Consider the following 22589-nt stretch of genomic DNA (forward strand, 5'->3'; position numbering starts at 1 on the left):
CACAGTGGGTTCCTGAGGTTCCTGGAAGTGCTCAATTCCATGACATGCTGATTAGAAATGCATTTTATAATCACAGAGAAGTGGACTTGGAGCTTATCTCTGCTCAGCAGACAAGCTGCCAAAATGTGATGGGTGAGGCAGGAGAGGACAGGAGTTCTCCCTGGGGCTGACACTTATCGGTGTGGCACCCAGAGGTGACAAATGATGGCAGGACTTCTGCTGGGGGCTCTGAGAACAATGGCAACAGCAGATCCTGCACAAATCCTTGTCACCCTTGTGCTGAGACGGAGCTGCCAGGGATTAAATGCCCACTGTGTGCCAGACACTGTGGCAGGTGTTACGGTAACAGACGTTATCTCTAATCCTCGGGCACCTGTGGGAGCGGCCTTGCCCAATTTCACAGGTGAAGCAGCTGAGTCTCCAGAGGTTGGCTCCCTTTCCTCACTAGGTGTTTTCTGTGCACCTACCGCGTGTTCAGGGCACGACATTTCAAGTCGAGAGAGAACGAGATGATCCTACCCTCACGGGGCAGGCGGTTTAGAAACAGCCACAGACAAGTAAATGGGCAATTATAGTGCAGTGTGAAAAGGGCTTCAGAAGAGGTAGAAGTAGGGTGTCGTGAAGCATGGTGAAGGGTGGGCGGGGGATGGCATTCCCAGCAGAGGCAACGGCACGTGAAAAGGCCCTGGGCTAGTGGACAGCAGGAGGACGTGGTGAGCCGTGTAGTCTGGCTTTAGTTTACACGGGAATATGGTAGGGCATGGGCTGGAGCAGGACACAGCCAGAGCACAAGAGGACTTGACCAGGGTGGGAGGGGGCAGGGGGGGTCGTGGGAAACTCTATCCTGTAGGCAGAGAGGGGCCAGTCATTGGGGTCAGAGAGGGGCCAGTGCCTTCACGCGCTCGGCCAATATTCGTTGAGCACCTACTCTGTGCCAGGACTGAGGCGTCACTAGTGAACAAACCATCAAAAATCCCTGCCTTCGAGAAACTGACATACTTTATTGGGGTGGGCGGGATGAGAGGAGAGGAGGTGGACAGTAAACAAAATAAATGAGTAAAATGTCTATTCCGATAAATGGTGCTAAGTGCTATGGAGGAGAATGAAGCAAGGAAGGGACTTGGGGCGCTGGGGGAGCGTGGGTTACAGCTTTAAGCAGGGTGGTCAGGGAAAGCCTGTCTGAGAAGGGGCCGTTGTCACAAGCACTTGAAGGAAAGGAGAGAGAGAGCCAGGGACAGGCTCAGGGTCTCAGGGGGACGCGCTCAGATCTGCAGTTTGGCTGTGACACGGAGGGTGTGTTGGAAGGGAAGGTTGGAAGCAAGGAGACTGGTGAAGGGGCTGATGGAATTCAGGTGACCCACCAATGGGTCACAGGTGATGGCAGCTTGGATTGCAGGGCATAGCAATGGGGATGGACAGAGTGGGCGAACCGAGGTGGCAGAGGGACAAGGCTTGGCTACTCAAGGCGGGGGTGAGGGAGAACTGATCTCCTCTCTCTGGCTTCTGTCCCAGGTACTGGGTGGGTGGTGATTCTCTCCTCTGAGTCGGGGACAAAGCTAGAGGCTCGGGTTTGGGGTAGAAGACCCCAAAAGATGAGCTTCAAAGTAAGTTGCCCATGCACTCCCATGTTCATAGCAGCACTATTCACAATAGCCGAAAAGTGTGAGCCACCCAGGTATCCACTGATGAATGGATAAACCACATGTGGTCGATACACACAACGGAATATTATTCAGCCTTTAAAAGGAAGGAAATTCTGACACAAGCTACGACGCAGAGGGATCTTGAGGACATTGCGCTAAGTGAAATAAGCCAGGCACAAAAGGGCAGATACTGTCTGATTCCACTTATGTGAGGTCCCTAGTGGAGTTAGATTCATAGAGACAGAAAGTAGGATGCTGGTTGCCAGGAGCTGGGGCAATGGGGAGTCAGTGTTTAAGGGGCACAGAGTTTTAGTACCCATTTCTGGAGATGGACAGTGGTGATGGTTACACAATAGTATGAATGTACTTATTGGCACTGTATCCATAAAAATGGTTAAAATGGTACACTTTATGTTTATATAAATTTTATGAAAATGTTTTTAAAAAAATTTTTAAGCAGTTTGCCCCAAATCACACCACTAGCAAGTCCAGCCCACACCTTTGCCTCTCACACCCTTGCCCCTTATCCTGAGCTCTCTGCCTGTAGCTGTTCCCCAGCTGGGGAACACCTGGGAAAGTTCCTTGCACCTCTGGACCTGTTTGTCCTCAGGAGAGGAAAACCTTAGTGTTGTTGTGAGGATCAGATGAGTTCATACGCATCACAGGCCTGGCAGAGAGAAAATTCTCATTACATCTCATAACATACTATTACTGTTCTTATGTCAGAACGCCCTGACTTTGGTAACAGCACAGACTAGAATCCATGGTTCAGCACTTGTGAGCTGCATGACCTTTTTTTTTTTTTTTAACTTATTATTATTTTGGCCATGCCGCACAGCATGTGGGATCTTAGTTCCCTGACCAGGGATCGAACCCGAGCCCCCTGCAGTGGGAGCATGAAGTCTTAACCACTGGCCTGCCAGGGAAGTCCCATGAGCTGGGTGACCTTGCGCAAACGACTTAACCTGCCTGAGCCTCAGTTTCCACCTATAAAGAGGGCTGATAGTTCCTACCTGGCCGGGAGGAAGGCAACACTAAATCACACCTGGATGTCATAGCCTGCGATAAGCAGCAGCTGTTACCGTGCGGACACGAGAGCACAGTTTATGCAGGGAAAAAATTAACAGAGTGACATGACTAGTAAACTCAACATTCTTCTCTACTTCCGCACCATTTTATAGGTAGAAACGGCACCTCCCCTCTGGTAGCTGAGGTGTTCGCAGAACCCTGAGATCACACCTTTGTGTTGGCTTCACTAACACATAGTGTCTGATTTGTCTTACAAAGGAGAACCATTCGGCCAAGTCCAAATAACTGGGCCCCTGCTCTGGGCCTGGCCCCGAGCTGCTGCCGGAGAGCCAGCAGTGAGAAAAATGGGGGCCCCGGCTGCAAAGAGCTAACGCTGGCCAAAGGAAGAGCCAGGGATACTATCACAGCAAACTGCACCAGCAGTTAGGAAACCTGGGTTCTTCCTGACCCCAAAAACCCAAGTGCCAGGAAACCTTGGACAAATCACTTCCCATATCCAGAACTAACTCTTTTGTCTACATACAGAATGAGGACCTTGAACTTGTCAGTCCCTGACTTGAAGCTATTTCCTTTCTAAATGCGTTGATTCCTTTGGCCCGACGCTCTCTCTGGGAGCAGCCTGCAGGATATTCAGGGGAAGTTAGACCAGAGTCACTGCCTTCTGTGCTAGACAGACCTGGCCTTGGGAGCTTAGCGGTCAGCCAGGATGGGCTTGAGCTCATGGGTGCTGGGACCCCAGTGACAGGTTGGCGAGGAAGGGGAGGATGCTGGGGCCAAGCGGAGCCTGGGACGCAGAGACCCGGAGCCGGGGCTGGAGGCTAAGGCTGCAAGGATTAGGACAGGAGATTCCACAGCCGGGGAGGCTCTGAGCTAACTGGGAGCTGGGCATGGCTTGTGGACAACTTGTGTGTCTGCTCTCGGGGAGCTTCCTGCCTGGGGCATCTTGGGGAGTCTGCTTCATCGGCCCACGTTGCCCTTCACCTGTAGGGCTGCGTCCTGGCACTTTACTCATTGCTGGTCTGCCTTCCGGTCCTCCCTCGATCTCATGCCACGGCACGGTCTGCTCATTTCACATGGGACGCTGCACCCGTGCTTTCTTATCTCAGGCCAGAATGGAGTCAAATCCAGCCAAGCTGGGGATTGTTCGGGGCCTGGGAATCATTGGTATGTGCACCGGCAAAGTGTTTCCTAGTCAAATTCTCAGTAGCAAACCGAAGTCGATTAACGGGGCGGGTGGAAGGGGAAGATAGATGGCAGGTTATCATTCAGCCACGGCTGCCATCCATATGCATGAAGTCAAGGGACCTGACTCCCTTGCAGAATTAAGCATAACTTTTAGAGGGACCAGTTTCTGAGCGCTCGCTACCTCCTACACCCCTCTACCCCCGACCACTTCCCTACAAGCCAGAGCAAATGTGGCTTCAGGTCTGGAGAAGCAGAGGACACCGCTCGGGCCGCCCACGTGCAATCTATGTTCTTGAAGAGTTTGATGGGCTTCTGCCACTTAAGGAATTGGTCACATTTACGAAGTGAGAGAGTGGCATGGACATATATACACTACCAAATGTAAAATAGATAGCTAGTGGGAAGCAGCCACATAGCACAGGGAGATCAGCTGGGTGCTTTGTGACCACCTAGAGGGGTGGGATAGGGCGGGTGGGAGGGAGACGCAAGAGGGAAGAGATATGGGAACATATGTATATGTATAACTGATTCACTTTGTTATAAAGCAGAAGCTAACACACCATTGTAAAGCAATTACACTCCAATAAAGATGTAAAAAAAAAAAAAGAAAGAAATTGGTCACATTTAGAAATATTCAGCTTCAGTGAACATGTCATGGCTGTGTATAGGAAAAACATACTATTATCTCTAGAGCTCACCTGAAGCAACAGGCTTGTTCCTGAAACAGATGTTTTGTAAAACCTGCCATGACAGGCTCTTCAGAGCTGGAGATGGGCCAGCGCTTGGCTACTGGCCTCACAAGGGCACAGACACCCCTCCCGGCTTCCTGCCCACCCCCCACACCTGGGCCAGAGGAGGGGCTCCCCGTGGCTTCTCCTTCTGCCTCTTGGGTTCTGAAGTTAAACATTTTACAAGCTTGATACTGTTGTAGACAGAGGCAGCCAGCCAGGTGTGACCTGGGGAGAAGTTTCCAACATAATGACTCAGAATATGTCGTTTGGTCCAACTAACATTTATCTAGGGCCTACTGTGAACCAGGCACTAATCTAATTGCTTTTAGGTACATTACTTCGCAGTAACTCTCTGAGGTTACCCATTTCAGAGATGAGGAAACTGAGACCTTGTCTTGGTTTCCTAGGGCTGCTGTAACAAGTTCCCACACACGTAGTGGCTTAAAACAACAGAAATGTACTCTCTCACAGTCCTGGAGGCCAGAAGTCTAAAATCCCAAGGTGCCAGCATGGCTGTGCTCCTTCCTAAGGCTTTAGGAATCTTTTCTTGCTCTTTCCAGGTTTTGGTGGTGTTTCTTGGTTTGTGGCAGCATCACTCCAACCTCTGCCTTTGTCTTTGCATAGCGTCTTCTGTGTGTGTGTCTGTGTCAGATCTCCCTCTGACTTTATCTTCTGAGGATACCTGCCACTAGATTTAGGGCCTACTCTAAATTCAGGAAAATCTTTATATATATATATATATACATATATATATATATATATATATATATATATATATATATATATATATACGTATATATATATATGTATGTATATATATATATATACATATATATATAAATTTATTTATTTATTTTTGTCTGTGTTGGGTCGTCATTGCTGCGCGTGGGCTTTCTCTAGTTGCGGCGAGCGGGGGGCTACTCTTCGTTGAGGTGCGCAGGCTTCTCATTGCGGTGGCTTCTCTTGTTGCGGAGCATGGGCTCTAGGGCGCACAGGCTTCAGTAGTTGTGGCGCGAGGGCTCAGTAGTTGTGATGCATGGGCTTAGTTGCTCCCCAGCATGTGGGATCTTCCCAGACCAGGGATCAAACCCGTGTCCCCTGCACTGGCAGGCGGATTCTCAACCACTGCACCACCAGGGAAGTCCCCAGGATAATCTTGAGATTCTTAACTTGATTACATCTGCAAAAACCCTTTTCCAAATAAGGTCACATTAACAGATTCGAGGGGTTTAGGGCCACCGTTCAGCTCGCTATAGACCTTGAGCTATTATCTGGTTGTTTCCTGAAGGCCACACAGTGAGAAAGGGTCGTGTTGGGGAGTAGACCCTGCTGGCTGGCTCTGAGGGGGCCCTCGGTCAGGTCTTCACCACCCAGACTCTATGAGACAGGCCCCTGCGCTTAAGAAACCTACATCTGGGTGGGAAGGAGCTTTGCGTGTTGGTTACGAGTGAGTCTAGCTGATCCGGGTGACCTTGGGCAAATTATGTGACCACTCTTGTGTCTCATACGGAAAGTGTGCCATGTGGAAAATGGGAATCATATTAAGAATAGCAAGGACCTCAAAAGATTGCTGGGGGGGTGGGGAATCCAATGAGAGGATCAAATGAGAGGAGGAGATCATCAAGATCCCAGGACCCTGATCCCATAGCCTCTGCCAGTAACCCCCGTGCTCCATGCTTCCACCTGTAGGACCCCTCCAGATATTTGAATCAGAGCCTCTGAATGGAAAAAGAACAGTGGTGGGGGGGGGGGCTTCTGTTCAGGTCCCCAGAAACCAGGGTGAGGAAGAGGAGGAAGCCATAGCTGACTTTAGGGTTTTGAGCTGGGTTCACTGGGAGGATGAAGTTGCCAATAACAACATGGAAACAGCAAGAAGCTGGTTGGGGGTGGGGAGGTGGGGGATGGACAGGGAATAAATTGTCTTGAGCTTGGAGGCCAATGGGATATTTGGGTAGATCTGATTGGCAGTCGTTGGACTTAGAAGGTGACTTTTAAAAGCTACACAGAGCTTCAGAGTGAAGGAAAGAATTGAACATGTTTGGCAAGTTCAAGTGCTGTCAGAGATTAAGCCTTTTGCCGGTGCGGGGGAGGGGGTGGAGGGCAGAGGGCAAACCAGAAAAGGGAAAATGAACGTTGTGTTCACACGCATTGGTTCGTGGTCACAGCACTCCATTTTTCTGCCGGCAAAATGGGCGCGCCGCTTTTTTCTGCATTGGGTTGCATTAGATCATGGATGGGAAATTGCTGCAGAGACTGTGCATCAAACGGTAAAAAGGGGCATCAGGCATGGGCCTCAGCCACGTCTCCCCAGATCCTGAGCACGACAGGAGAGGCACAAGGGCGCCCTTCCTACCTCTGTGTTGTGGCTGAGGAAGTAGTAACTGCTCCTTCACCAGGTTTGACGTGGCCGTTATGGCAGACTCTATTCATCTTCACCAAATGAACCATATAATAAAAACGGGAATTTCTCCATTCCCTGGCGAGGGGTGCAGCCTTCCGCCACGGTTTTTGTTTTTTGGAAAAACAAGCAGAGCACTTCTCTCACGAGCCTTGTGGAGCGCTTCTGCTGCGCCGCCCTCATCCCTGGGCGCCAGCGCCCACGAGGTCCCCCTGACCCTCCCGCTTGTGTGTTTGCAGGACAGGGTAGGTCACTCAACGTTGCCATGACGACCAAGGAAGAGGCCAGCTCTGACTTCAGCTCTTAGTTTCAGGGAAACTAAGTGACAGACTCTTTTGTTTTCTTTCTTGGGGAAGGGCTGCCCCACCACCTTCCCGTTGGTATGGAAACCTTTCACACCCACCAGGTGAGGTGGTCAAATGGGGAGATTAATTTATTTGAATGGGCATCTGGAGAGACCACTGTGAAAGGAGAAAGCGTCAGGACGCGGTGGTTCTGGCCATTGTGACATGATAAGCACCCTGCTCCTCGGGGAGGGGTGGTGGGTGGGCACCGTGGTCTCTAGACCCCAGTCTGTGCGTCTCCAAATCGCTGGAATTTTTCAGCTGCCTTGTATCGAGGACCAGTGATTTGTCTGGCATTCTACGAGCTTCTTTATATTTAGTGTTACACTTAGTGCTCACTACAACCCTGTGCATTGGTATTATTGTCACGCTTTGCAAATGAGGAAACTGATGCTCAGAGAGGTTAAGTTCCTTCCCCAAGGTCACTCAGCTGGCAAGTGACCGTGTTGGAGCTCGAACCCAGACCTGCTTGCTGCATAATCCCTACAACTCTTTCCACTCTGCCGTCCCGCCTTAACCTTGTACTTGAACTTACACGATCTCTCCGGAGTCTCTAGAGCCATCAGGGAGACATCGTCTAAAAAACGTACCACGATAACTAAACATTTAATACTAATGTGAGAAACGCCACTGTAAACTGTCTGGATGCCTGCTTGGGGAATTAGGCAATGACAAGATAAATTAAATACTTTAATGGATTTTGACAACAACTCTATGTTAGGGGAATTCAAATTGCATAAAGAAGAAAGTTAGACTTTCTCTCTGGACCTGATTTCTAATGTGCATGCCTAATTTATTAGCCACATTTTTTAAAATCTAATTTTGTTAGGACCAAAGTTCTTGGAGGAAAAAAGTGTTGTGGGTTGGAGGAGGCAGTTAAATCTTCTTGGAGGAGGCTGGGCTTGCTCTGACCCCATGTGCATGATTTTTGAGGGGGGTGTTCGATAAATACACGTCGAATGAATGATAACCGCTACCATTGCTTTCTCACTTACTAAGCTCTGGCCAGGATGCTAGCCCCTTGTTTTATGTCCTCCCATCGAATCCCTCCACACCCCTGCGATCGGGGTTCTATTGTCCATCTCCATTTTACAGAACAGAAACAGAGGCTAAGCAATAGAGCCACTTTCCCAAAGCCATACCCCTAGTAAGGAGTGGAACCAGAACGGCTATTATTCTTTTTTTTTTTAAACTTGCCAAATATTCTTCCTTCCATCCTTCCTTCCTTCCTTCCTTCCTTCCTTCTTCCTTCCTTCTTCCTTCTTTCCTTCCTTCTTCCTTCTTTCCTTCCTTCCTCCTTCCTTCCTTCCTCCCTTCCTCCCTTCCTTCCTTCCTTTCCTTCCTTCCTCCCTTCCTCCCTTTCTTTCTTTCTGTAGTTGTGGCATGTGGGCTCAGTAGTTGTGGCTCACGGGCTCCAGAGCACAGGCTCAGTAGTTGTGGCTCACGGGCTTAGTTGCTCCGCCGCATGTGGGATCTTCCCATACCAGGGCTCAAACCCGTGTCCCCTGCATTGGCAGGCAGATTCTTAACCACTGTGCCACCAGGGAAGTCCTGACTATTATTCTTATTACCATAAATTATTATTGTATTATAATCCTAAAAATGGCTTTATAGAACCTTAAGCTGAAAATGACACCCAGACGTCACCCTGCCCATTTTCTTGTCTTCAGGCAAAATTACAGCAAATTCTTCATGTTATTTGTCTTAAAGAATACTGCTCTTACACAGTCATTTATCAGCATGTCTTTTGTCTGTTTGTTTTTTGCATCGCCTATTCGTTGTAGAGTACTATGAGGGGAACAAACATGGATTCTATCTTTGGCAGACTCACAGTCTCTGGGAGAAAGAAGCCGCAGACTTAAATAGCCATAATATAAGTTCAGAAGATGACACATTTCACAAGAGAGGTGCAAATGAAGTGCTGTGGGGAATCCAGAAGAGAGTATTTTGGGTAGGAGGGATCAGGGAAGGCTCAGGGCCAGCTGGCATTTGAAGTGAGCTTTGCAGGACGAGCAGGATTTGGGCCTGGCTATTGGTGAGAAGGGGTGAGTGGGACACAAGCGTCCAGGCACAGGGGCCTGCATGCGCTCCTGAAGCATCTCCATGTGTAACGGAGATCGCCCAGGGAGACTGTGTAGGGCAGCAAGCGGGTCAAGGGCAGAGGCTCAGCAGACCATCTACCACGAAGGGTCCTCAGAGGAAGAAAAGCAGAGGATGGAAAAACACCAGGAGAATGCAGGGGCACAGAATGAGAGTTTCAGACAGAGAGTGGCTGACTGCATCGGACGCTTTGAAGAAGCCGAATTAGGGGAAGATCAAGGAGGTCCGTGGCAACGAGGAGGTCGGTGGTAACATTTGAGAGAGCAGTGTGTTTGGAGCAGTAAAAACAGAAGCCAGCCACTCATCCTGAGGCCAGGAGTGACCTTCTCTAGGTCGTGCCCCACCTGGGGAGGGCTGTGATTACAGTCTCCTAGCGGAGGGCCAGCAGAGAACCCGCCCCACCCACCCCGGGCACTGCCCAACCTCACGCTGGAAGCCTGGAAAGAACAGACTCTTGCGAGTCAGACAGACCCAGATCACCATGTAGGGGGTGTGTGACCTTGAGTACGTACTTTATTTTAACTGAGCTCAGCTTCGTCTGCTGGACAACGAGAGCTATCACTTCTTGAGTGCTTACGGCATGCTGGGTACGATTCTAAGTGCTCTACATATATTAGCCCATTTAATCGTCACAGCAGTGCTATGATGTAGGTAGAATTATCGTCCCCATTATACAGATAAAGACACCAAGGCACGAGCAGATTAAGACACTTTCCCAAGGTCATCAGCTAGTTACGGACAGGGCAAGGATTCCAACCCAAGCATGGCTCTGGGATATATGTTAGTATCTCCACCTTAAGGTCTCAGTGTGGCTTAAGCAGGATAATCAGTACACGAGAGAGCTCCTAGCCCAGAGGAGGCTCAATAAGAATTACTCCCTTTCCCTGACCCACTGCAAATTCAAAGTCGAGGCAGCCTGGCCTGAGAGAGGCCTGGGAGATCAGCCTCATGAGACCTCACTCACATTAGTGAAAATCTCATGCAGAATGACGCACACAGAATCACCTTGCAAAGTCGGGTGCAAATGCCACGAGCCCCTGGGACAGAGTCGAGTGAGAATTGTTTTGCATTCAACACCCATGCAGCAGGGATTGGCCAGCTGCCGCCCTGCAAATCGGTGACAAGTGAAATTCACAAAGCGAGCAGATTTCATCTGAAATCTGGAGGAAGGAGTATATTTGAGCAGGATATGCCTACTGAATCCCTGAATAAGGGTTCACTGGGTGCACAGTATACAAAAGGGAATTAGGATTACCATAGAAAAGTAACTGGGGTTTGGATGAAATTGAATGCCAGAAAGAATTACAGTCTAGGCAAAGGATGACTTCTATGCATGCGTTTCCCCACTTATTGTCTGGATTCATGCAGCCCTATACTTTGGTGCAGAACTGTGTTTAAGCATTAAAACGCTTTTTGTTGCAGATAGGCTCTGAGTATGTAATTAAAAGGATCCCTTCATTAGCAGAACTATACAATGCAAGCTCAAGTTGGCCTTTTCTGCTAATTTTGGAGGTGGTAAAACAGAGGCTAATACAACCACTAATTACAACCGTCACACAGACAGTGTCTTGCTGTCGCTACTAGGAAATCTTTGTTCTCCCCAAGTGTAGACAGTATATTCCCAGTAACTGGGAGAGAAAAAGTGGAAGAAAGATTCATTCTGGCAACCAGAAGGAGGACTGTGGCAGTGTAGGGGTTAAAAATGTGACCTCTGGGGGCTTCCCTGGTGGTGCAGTGGTTGAGAATCTGCCTACCACTGCAGGGGACACGGGTTCGAGCCCTGGTCTGGGAGGATCCCACATGCCGTGGAGCAACTAGGCCCGTGAGCCACAACTACTGAGCCTGCGCATCTGGAGCCTGTGCTCCGCAACAAGAGAGGCCGCGGTAGTGAGAGGCCCGCGCACGGCGATGAAGAGTGGCCCCCGCTTGCCGCAACTAGAGAAAGCCCACGCACAGAAACGAAGACCCAACACGGCCAAAAATAAATAAATAAATAAAATAAAATAAAATAAAATAAAATTTTAAAACATTAAAAAAAATTTCCAGTAGAAGTACCTGTATTCTGGATCTGTTTGATTTCTTAAAAAAAAAAAAAAATGTGACCTCTGGAGTTAGGCCACTGGATTCCAGTCCCAGTCTTATCACTTAGGCAGCTGACTTAACTTCTCAAAGCTTCAGTATCCTCAGATGTCAACTGGAGTCAATCATTGTGTCTAATTGATAGAATGGACACGGGAACTCACTGAAACGATGACTATATTCACTACCAGTTATTCTGAACAGTGCCAGGAACTGCGTAGGGGTTATAGTCATAAACAAGCAAGAGAGGTGTCGCCCTTCCAGGCTTCCAGTCCGGTGAGAGAAACAGGCATCAAACAGACAACTGCACAAATACAAATAACCATATAGGTATAATTGTGACAATGACTCTGAAGAAAAAAATAATGGTGACGACAATGATGATGACGTACAAAGCCTGGAATGTTATATAGAAAGGCATGGTTGATTTAACTCTAGAAGCTATGGGAAGCTTTTTGGAAAAGGTGATACAGAATCTCAGATTTGAAGGACGAGTGTTTTTCAAGGGGATACTTTGGGAAAGAGCATTTATAAAAAAGGGACGAATGTGGAATGTAGACAACAAGGCAGGCAAAGCAGGCAGCGACCAGACCCGCCGGGCCCCGAGCTCTCTGGCCCAGGGTGAGGCCCTGTCCAGCGGGCCTCGGGCAGCCTGTGCAGGCCAGGCCTGTCATTTGAAAACCGTTCCTCCAGGATCCAGCGGAAAGCTAAGCACGAGCCCAGCCATCCACAGAAAGACAGCGGCCAGCTACTTAGTGGGTTTAAACAGGGACTCCGCAGCCCTTCGGGCAAAAGGATTTCTCCTCCATGCCGGCCAGCGTGGTCGGATGAGTCTGAAGCTGCTCGTTCAGAATCAGAATTTTGGCCGCTCTGGTGTTTTAGCTCAATAGTGGTGTCGGTTTTTTTTTTTTCTTTCTTTTTTCAACATTCTGAACAGGAAGTCAGAACTGGGCCTGCCTTTGCTACCATCTTTCACTTGATGCCTCCCCTCAAGCAAGTGACTTTGCTTTGACTTCCCAATGTTATTTCAAAAGGAAAATGAGACGAGATGATCGCTAGGGCCCTTTCCACTCCTCAGTTTAACTTTTGCTTTATGTGGAGCGCAGCAAATATCACTCTCTGTGCATGATTCTGTGACATCAGTAATCCTCAGTAGAGAACCAGGGTATCAGATAAGGGTCAGTCATCCAGCGAGGCCCGAGAAAATGAGACTCACTTATTTAGGGGGTTTATTTAATAGGTTCGGACAAGAGGGTAGGTGCAGTCTGACCCCGGGCGGCCTGCCGTGAGATTCCCCAGACGGCCTACAGGCAGTCGAAGGAGCAAGAGAACAGTACAGCGTCTTGTCACGTGGGATGGGGGTGGGGCAGAATGCCAAAAAGTGGTTAAAGAAACCCTGTATTCTCCTGAGTTCCCGGAGGTGTGTGCCAATCTCTCCCACTGAAGCTGGGGACAAGACAGTGAGCCCCTCGAGATGATGACACACGGGAGATAAAGATGCTGGTGATTATAACCAAAGTGGCTCACAGGAATTGGGGCACCGTGCTAAGCGCCACGCATCCATTTTCTCTGTAATTACATCAGTCCTATAGTTTAGGTACCATTATTATTCCCATTTTATATAAGAGGATACTGAAGCTCTGAGGTTATATGACTTGCCTGAGGTCACCCAGCTCAAGAATACAGAGCTGGGATTCCAGCGGTGACTCGGACTACCCCCAGAGCCCACGCCCGGGTTCCCCAGGCCGGCGCCCGTGGGGAGCAGCTGTCTGGCGGCATCTCCTCCCACCCTCCCCGGCCTGAGTGACAGTACATTTCACTGTCTCTTACTGCCCGTGCCCAGAGACAAAGAAAGCAAGAGGGACCAGGGCGAAGAGACTCACTCTGGGCAGAGGGGCAGAGCAGAGAGAGCCCTGTTGGAAAAGAATCCCTTTGGGAGGTCTTTGTAAAATGAGCTGTCAGTTCGTTCATCTGGAAAATGAGAGGGCTGGGCCAGATGACCCCTAAAGGCACTTCCAGCTCGGAAATAGCCTGAGTTCTGGGTCTGTGGGAAAGGGGGCATTAGACTAGGGCTGTATGTTTGTTCTTTTGTTAATTCGTTGCCTGGCCCGACGGGTAGATGCTCGTGCAGCATCCCCAGCCTGGTGGCTCCGGGAATTCATCCCAGGTGGGGGCAGAGACCCAGTCTGCTGCTGTTGTCATTGGGGGCCTCCGTTAATTCCCACACATGCGACACACAGTGCATGAGTGATTCGTGTGGGCCTGAAACTGTAAAACAGATCGATTTGTTGGGCAGTCGAAATGGAACAGCCCCTTCCAGATATGCGATGATCGTCACACTGAGGTCAGTTACAACTCCCCCCCCGACCCAGCAGAATCATGTGGATGCTCTACACATAGGCTGTGTTTTTGATCCTAAAGAATGCAACAGTTTTGTGCTGGGCTTAGACTAAGTGCCCTCCCAACCGCTCTCCCTCATACGTAAGAGACTTCTCTCCCATTGAAAAGGAGGAAAAAATGAGTTCAGAGAAGTTTCGTAACTACACTGAGTTGTAACATGATGGAGTGGAAAGGGCCTGGGCTTTGAACTCAAGCAGATCCTGGTTCAAATCCTCACTCAGCCATTTAATAGCTGAGTGACCTTTGGAAAGTAGCCTAACCTCTCTGAAGCTCATTTCTCAGCAGCAAAATGGAGCCACTTATTATACCTAATTCATAAGGATCATTGCCAGGGTCAAATGAGATGTTACAAGTAACCGACCTAACTCTCAGATATTTAATGCCCGATAACTCCTCATGTATGGAAGAAGCCATAGTGCAGTGGTTAGAAACAAGGACACTGGCACCTGCCTGCCTGGCTCTCTATCCTGGGTCTACAACCTATTAGTTTGTATCTTTGTGCCTTGGTTTCTGCATCTGTAAAATGGGCATAATAATAATGCCTGCTTCGTAGGATTTTATCAAGACTAAATGTTTTAAGATGGCAGTTCCTGGCACATAATCAATATCATCACCATTGTGTTTTGTTGTTGATGTGACACTGTGCTATGGAGGAAAGTGATTGAGGGAGGCGGAAGCGGCCAGGTGAGCATTCATAGGAACACTGCACGAAGGGGAGCCGGTGGGAATAGACCCAGCATGGATCTAGGTCTTACAGGGACTAGAGCATCAGCCAGATCCCTCATTAAATCCCTTTCCTCATCACTTTGGAAACACATGCCTCACCCGTCTATCGCCTTGTCTTCAAACAATATAGCATTGCCATCAAACAAATGGGGCCCCTGTGATGGAAGAGATTTATCAAATGACAGAGCCGGGCTACATGGTAGTTATGTTTATTTTTAGTGACTTCATCCTCCAGCTCTTTAACTTAGCTGCTGGGCTAATTTAAGGGACTTCTTTGGTGCATTGTTGGCCGTTTCTTCTGGAATGCCAATGTGCCCTTGAGACCCCCAAGGGGCTGGGGGGGGACATGTCTTGGCCAACTAGCGGGGAAAGGAGCCTGCCTACCTCCCTCCATTTGCCAGTGCCGTCCCGCTGCCCACCAGGCTCTCCCGTCAAGCCACAGGATTGCCTGGGAACGTGATCCAGGGCCTTCGCTCCCTTTCTATCCCCCGTGATCAAGCAGTTGCCAAATCCATCTTCTTTCACCTAGACCAGTGATTCTTAGACTTCAGCCCGCATCAGAATCCCCCGCAGGGCTTGCTAAGGCAGAGCTTCTGAGGCCATAGGTCTGGGGTGGGGCCCAAGGACTCAGGTGATGCTGAGACTGCTGGACCAGAATCACTGCTGGTCCAGAATCACACTACGCTTTCAGAATCACTGAGCCTGAGTGTTCCAGTAGCTTCCTAATATCGTCCACTCCCCCCTCGATTCAGGATACACAACTGCTGGCAGATTCATTCATCTTCTCTGAACTTCTGATCTTGCCACTCCTTTCCCCCAAATCTACCACAACCTTGTCATCTCCTACACTGCCACATCCAAGCTCCCTTGTCTGACACTCAAGATCCTATAAGACCCAGACCCAAGCTGGCTTCCTGGTCATATTCCTACCTGCTCCCCTTCATGTACACGACTAAGACACAGCAAGCCGACCTACTTCCATATGCTCCAGGTCCCATCTCTGGATGCTCACCTGGCCACTCCCACCTGGCTCAGTCATTGTTTGTGGATGGGTCTAGTCTTCCCCCACTGGGTCATGTGCTTCTGGGTAGCTGGGACTGTGTCCACCTCACCTGTGTAGCCCAGGCCCCTGGGACAGGTAAGTGCTTGAGAAATGGTTCATGAACGAATAAATTATTGAAGGATGCTTCACTAAAAATGGGAATTATTTCTCTGAGAGAATTCAAGCACCTTCTCTGAAACTGGAACTTGCTGTATCTACCTTCCTATTTTGTTAACTCCCAAGAATATATACATATGTAGTTTGTACATCAGAAGAAAAGTCTTTGGTTTGATTTAAATCAAATTAGCACAAGAGCTACGTAGTGAGCTAAGCCTCGGGTGTGTAGTGAGTCAGTCCTGAGTACAAATTCTGATTCCACTATTGATTTGTGACATTGGGCAAGTATTAAGGTTCTCTGGGCCTCAGGTTCCTAATTTGTAAGATGGGACTAGTTTCTACCTACCTTGTAGAATTGTTTTGAGAAACCAGTGAGATCATATATAGGTAGTAAGCTGCTTGACACAGAGTGGGTCCCTGATAAATAGTAGTGATTTTTAACAGTAGGCTTTCCAGGCAAAATAGTGGTAGGTGGTTTTTCACAAGAGTTTTAATAAAACAAAATTCCATTTTATTTGAAAGACAGTAATAGATAAAACATTCCAGGATTCTTTCCCCTATTTTAATGAATCAAGGACACACCAAATTCAATTTAAAAAAAAATACCCCAAAGGACCCCAAGTAAGCTTGATTTATATTTTCTTTACCAGTCACTTCTATTTCATAAGTCTGACTTTTCCGTTAAAATGCTATTAAGTAAAAACAGGATTTTACAGTATTTGTGATAACTTGGATCTCAGTGTGATAATTGGAATTATCTCTAGCAGAATAACCATTTCTCCTTGTTTTATTTCCTCTTATATATCAGCTATATCTTTACTGCCTTCTTCCAGTTGAGTAAAACCACTTCTGCCTGAATTTGTGGTTTTGAGTCCATGAAAATATCTGTGGCTTTGAGGGCCCTTTTCATCCTGAGGTTATTAATTGGGATTCAGGAAGGAAGGGGAATGGTAGTCATCCAGTAAGAAATGTGAGAGGCTGTCACGGAGAAGAGAAGACAAACCCATCCTGTGAGGCTCTGAGGGTGGGTTGGGATGTGGGCTATGGACACCAGAGGGAGAACAGCCTCTGATGTGCCATCCAGAAAACCTTCCCAGCCTGAGAGGTGCCCTGGAGGTGGTGAGGTCCCCCTCATCAGGTAACCCAAGCTACGGCCACCCCCTTGGATGATCTGCCAGTCAGATGACCCACTGGTGCTAATGTCCTATCTACCTGGGAGTCATTTCTTCTCTAAAATGACATCATTGTGAAAAGGTTAGGAACTAGATAGAGGTGGTGGTTACACAACATTGTGCATTGCATGCTTTGAAATGGTTAAAATGGTGAACTTTATGTTACGTACATTAGACCACAATAAAAGAAAATAGATGACATCGTTGGACAGAATGATCTCCAAGGCTGCTGCTAGCTGTTAACATGTTATGTTTCTGGGAGGGAGCACGTGGCTTAGGGGACTGGCTCCCAGACTCTATTTAGTCAAAGACGAGCCATGTAGACAATATCTGACTGACAGGGAATGGCCAATTAAATTATGGTTCAGGCATAATATGGAATATTATATGTCCATGAGAGATTATGCTCATGAAAACATACTTAATGCCACGGGAAGACACGTATGATATAATGTAAAGTGTAAGAAGAAAGGATTTAAACTACCCATGATGTGATCCTAACTTATAAACATAGATAAAAAATCAAAACATTAGTAGTGTTTATCCCTGAATTGTGGGATTACAAATGATTCTGATTCCTTTATACAGTTCTCAAAATGCTTACAAGGCCCATGAATTACTATTATAATTTTTAAAAAACTATTTAAAAAGGAAAAATAAATAACAGTCCTTTGGATTTGGTAACCCCCAACGTGAACCATGATGTGCTTTGGAATAATAGGGCAGCAAGACGGAAACAGCCCTGGTTAGGAGAACTGATGTGTAATTCCAGTTCAGCCAGGGCAAAGAGCTGCTTCGCATTGTTGGGCCTCAGTTTCTCCGTCTGGAAGAGGGGTATAAAAATAACAGTGTACTGCGCGTGTTTTGTGAAGAGCAAATGAGATCATGAAAGTGGGACGGTTCTGTTGATTGAAGAGTTCTCAGCCTTTTTCTTTGTCATGGAGTGTATTCAAACTGTATATTTCCAAATCTTTCCTTTAACAAAAACTTAATGAGTGCTTTTAAAGTTAGTGATTGCCACTTATCCAGGAATTTAAGAGCTAATTTCCAGTAACAGTGCTGCTTTTTTTCTCATCTTTCTTCCTATAACCTTAATGTGAAAACATTTTATTTCATCTGAAGTGTAACCACCTGACTTTTATTTACAGTCTTAAATTCAAGGAGGTGATGATAAAACCAGTTTAGCTGAAGGGAAGTTGCACCCACTCCATCCCGCTCCCCCTGGGAATGTGGTGCTTCTCCGGAGGAATAAGGTCCCTCCCCTTTGTAGGAGGGAGCATTTGTTGCCCCGGGACCCTCCACACTGTTGAACTTTAGAAGTGGTTTTCCTTTGCTCTTCTTTGGTTCTGCCTGTTCTCGCTTTGAGACCCACTTAGAAGGAACCATGAACAGAACTTACAGGACCTTTTATTCACACAAGGGGGTTCTCTTTCTTGGAGGCTGGCTCCTTGGACCAGCATAAAGAAAAGGTCATGAAGAACCTAGTGGCAAGATGGGAATAAAGACACAGACCTACTAGAGAATGGACTTGAGGATATGGGGAGGGGGAGGGGTAAGATGTGACAGGGTGAGAGAGTGGAATGGACATATATACACTACCAAATGTAAAATAGATAGCTAGTGGGAAGCAGCCGCATAGCACAGGGAGATCAGCTTGGTGCTTTGTGACCACCTAGAGGGGTGGGGTAGGGAGGGTGGGAGGGAGGGAGATGCAAGAGGGAAGAGATATGGGGACATATGTATATGTATAACCGATTCACTCTGTTATAAAGCAGAAACTAACACACCATTGTAAAGCAGTTATACTCCAATAAAGATGTTTAAAAAAAAAAAAAAAAAGAAAAGACCATTTTGGCAGGGCCGTCAAGTATGCTGTTTCTCTCTCTCGAACCTCTTTCCCATTTAAACGAGCTTATGGGGTGGGTACAAAGCATCATAACCTTGATGTTTTATCTGAAGCTTACCTTGCTATTAAAAGCAAACTTTCCCAACTCAATAAATTCAATGAAACATTTCCGAAGAACCTAATACGTGCCAGGTCCTATAGAAATAGAGTTGAATAAGATGTGGTCCTTGCCTTCCATGAGCTCACAAAACAGTGAGAGGGATTGGCATGTAAGCAAATGCAGCGCAGTTGTTGAGAGGAGTGAAGAAGTCCAAGGGGCAGGAGTGGGACATGAAAGACAGTCTTCAGCATGGTCAAGGCAACAGCTGAGCTGGTTCTGAAAGTGGAACAGAAATGTGCCAGGCAGCCAGGGCTGGGAAAGTCTTCAAAGGCTGAGGCAAGCAGGTGTGAAGATACCAAGACAGCCCAGCTTGGTGACTGATGGTGTGCTTGGAAGTGGGAGCTCTGGGGACGAGGCCATTTAATAAAGAAAAGAAAAGAGCAGAAAATGGCCTTGGTACTGAGCTCAGCACCATGGGATGTGGCTCTTCTTTTCCTGGATCTCTTAGCCAGCTGGGCGGTACTTATTGGCCGCTCACACCGTGCTCAGGGTGTTACCAAGTCCAAGCTCGTACTGCCCGCTGCACGACAGGACAATAAATAGAGAGACAAGTTGTTGGGGCAAGGAATAGCGCCTTTATTCAGAAAATCAGCAGACTGAGAAGACGGTGGACTAGTGTGCCAAAGAACCATCTTCCTGGAGTTAGAATTCAGGCTTCTTTCATACTAAAACGGGAGGGGGTAAAGTCCTGGTTGGGTCAGACTCCAGAGGGGATGTGTTAATTTCTTCCTTCCTGCAGCCATTCACAGGTGGGCCTAGTCAGGAGGTTTCCTGTGAGCTAAACAAAGGTATTTTACCTTAACAGTCATCACATGGGAGGCAGGGTACCCAGAGACGGGCCATTATGTATCATTTAGGCTTATAGGCAACATCTCTTTAGTGATTAACTTGTAGCAGAAGCAAGAGAACACAAAGGTTAAAGTAAAAGTAACAGATTCAATGTGCAGTCAGATTCATTGTTTGCTATTACAAGGGTTCTGTCTCTGGAACCGACACACAGGTGGAAAGGGTTACAGCCTGGCACCCCCCCCCCCATCCACTATGGGCAGGACAAGAGACAGGAAAGCAAGGTGAGCTGCAGGTGCAGAGACAGGCACTGAGTGTGGAAGGGGGCTGGGCGTCCAGCAAGCACGGGTCTCTATGTCCAGGCCCGGCCATGGCTGGGGCGGCAGCAGAGGTCAAGGCCTTGAAGGGTACAGTGTGTCTGAGGCAATGACAAGAAATAAGGAGGGCAGAGAGGAAATCAGGAAGGGCCTTGTGTGCCAGAGGGAGGAGTATGGACTTTATCACGTAGGCACTCAGGAACCACAAAGAACTGTAGGAAGTGGACATCCCAGCCAGGTCTGCTTTAAAAGGGCACCTCAGGTGCCATGTGGAGGATGGGTCTGTGGATGGGAAAGGCCGGAGGCGGGAGACCCCATTGTTAGAGTCCGGGAGAGAGCAGACAAGGCCAGGGCAGGGGGAGAGTGGAGCGGGTTCCAGGGAACACTAAGCATGCTGTGGAGACAGAGGGAGAGGAGGGGCTGGCGTTTATTCAGATGTTTCCTGCTTGGGTCACCGACAGCCGGTGGTGACATTCGAGGAGACAGGGAGTGTGGATTTGGGGTGAGGGGAAATGGTCATGTCAGTGTGAGGTACCTGCGGGTCATCCTGGAGGGTAAACAGGTGATAGCTGGAGCTGTGTGTCTGGAGGTGAGAACATTGCAGCTGGAGGTGCATATCTGAGAGTTAGTGGCTGTGAACTTTCTCGAGTATCAGGATAATTTCAGAATAAAATATCCAGACTAAGGAATCACAACAGTACGATCATTTTTTTTTGTACGAGTTCCAAATAAGAAAATAGTTAAGCCAGAAAATGCAATTGTGCCTATTCCTAGAATCGGGTAACTGATGTATCTCTGCACATTGTTCATTGAACTGTCTGTGGCTTCTTGCCAGCCCTCAATGAGATTTTTATATTTCTTAATTATTCAATTACTACCCATAAGTAGGAGTTTGAAATCAAACCCAGACTGCTTCATAATAGAGTATTCTCTTCAGTCATGAGTACAGAAAAGGAAATTGTCCATATTGGGAAGCCAGGATGGTAGAACAGAGGAAGTGTAAGTCTCTAGTCCCGGCTCTGTCCAGGGTTCAAGTTCTGACTTTGCCACACCCTAGCCGTGTGAGCTTGGGCAGGTCACTTCTTTGAGGTCAGTTCTCTGGTTTGTACATTAAGAATAGTAATAATACACCCCCCCTCCAGGTTGCTATAAATCTAAAGGAAAGGAGAATTTGCAAGGGAAAGCACTGTGTGCTGTAAAGCCCGCTCTAAATGTTGGTTCTGTCGTTAACTCCTTGTGTGCTGCAGGTCTCGGCAGCTTGGGAAACCGTTAGCCTCAAAGGAAGAGCCTTCTGACAGCGATCTGGCCAGTGCCTCGGCAGGCAGCGCCAATCCCGAAGCCCACCTGCCCTCCATCTGCCTCAAGCAGGTGTTCCCCAAGTATGCAAAGCAGTTCAACTATCTGCGCCTGGTGGACAGAATGGCAAACCTGTTTATCCGGTTCCTGGGTATCAAGGGGACAATGAAGTTGGGACCAACAGGCTTTCGTACCTTCATCAGGTCAGTGAGACCAGCTCCTCTGGCTCGGGATTCCGGCAGGGTGGAGACCAGCCCCACATCTGGCTGGTCCTGTCTCTCTGGCTGCGCCTGGGAGAATCTGTGATGCCAGATCACGGCCCCACTTGGGGTTGGATTGGCCCAGCAGCTGGCACTGGGCCTGACACATAGTAGACTCTTGTTTGTTGAATGAATTAATGAATGTTATGGATGTGACAGTATTCACAACATTATGCTTGTGGTTGGAAAACAATTCTGCGCTACCTTGAGCTAGGTCCTTATTCATATATGAATAAGTGCCCCTTGGACTCAGACAGACCTCGTGCTTCTAAAACTGGGGTGATGTTCTCCCAGTGGTACGTGGCTGAGGGCTGAGCTTTAATGAAGCCACAGCAGAGAAACAAGCCACATCTTCCAAAGTGTCAATTTCAGGAGAGAAAAGTTAAATAATTCCGTTGATAAATAATTTAATACATTTGTTCTAATATAAAAATAATGTGGTTATATTATAGAGTATAATACAAAATTTGCATGAATTTTAAAGATAAAACATGAGACAAAGATATTGTGTTTTTGCCACAGCCTATAAAATAAGCCATTGCCACTTAATCTCCTGAGATTATTCATTAACTTGCCTCTACCCTCTGGGAGACTTTGGGGCAGTACAGGAGCACTTACTAGCTGTGTGTCCTTGGGTAAGTTAGTGACAGTCTCTGAACCTCAATGGTCCTATAAAATGGAGATGAAACTATCAATACCCTAGGATTGTATGTTATACACCTCAGAGGAACTACCTGCCAGCATCCCATGTTGCTATTGTTTTTCTCATCATTGGTTTTAATATTTCTATCTGGCAACACAAAGTCACCCTGTTCATAGTTTTTTTCATGAAAGCAAATAATTAGAAGTCTTGAATTGGAAACCATTTGTCATATGCTTTTCTCTAAATGAATTTTATAAATTCTAACTCTAGCACTCTGATACTCCTGATAGGATGGCATGAAGACGTATCAGCAGG

At 47.7% G+C, this 22589-nt stretch overlaps 1 protein-coding gene across 6 annotated transcripts in view; it reads left to right on the forward strand.

The window, feature by feature from the left end:
* TTLL11 (tubulin tyrosine ligase like 11) overlaps positions 1 to 22589 on the forward strand; it is a 255910-nt gene that overhangs the window by 191591 nt on the left and 41730 nt on the right. For all 6 annotated transcript variants that reach the window (XM_082467860.1, XM_082467861.1, XM_082467865.1 and 3 more), the window contains one exon: positions 21323 to 21574. In XM_082467860.1, coding sequence (XP_082323986.1) covers positions 21323 to 21574 — 252 coding nt within the window. The remainder of the gene's footprint in view (positions 1 to 21322; positions 21575 to 22589) is intronic.

This window comes from Balaenoptera physalus, assembly GCF_965194825.1.
Source record: "Balaenoptera physalus genome assembly, chromosome: 7".
Taxonomy (NCBI): Eukaryota; Metazoa; Chordata; class Mammalia; order Artiodactyla; family Balaenopteridae; genus Balaenoptera; species Balaenoptera physalus.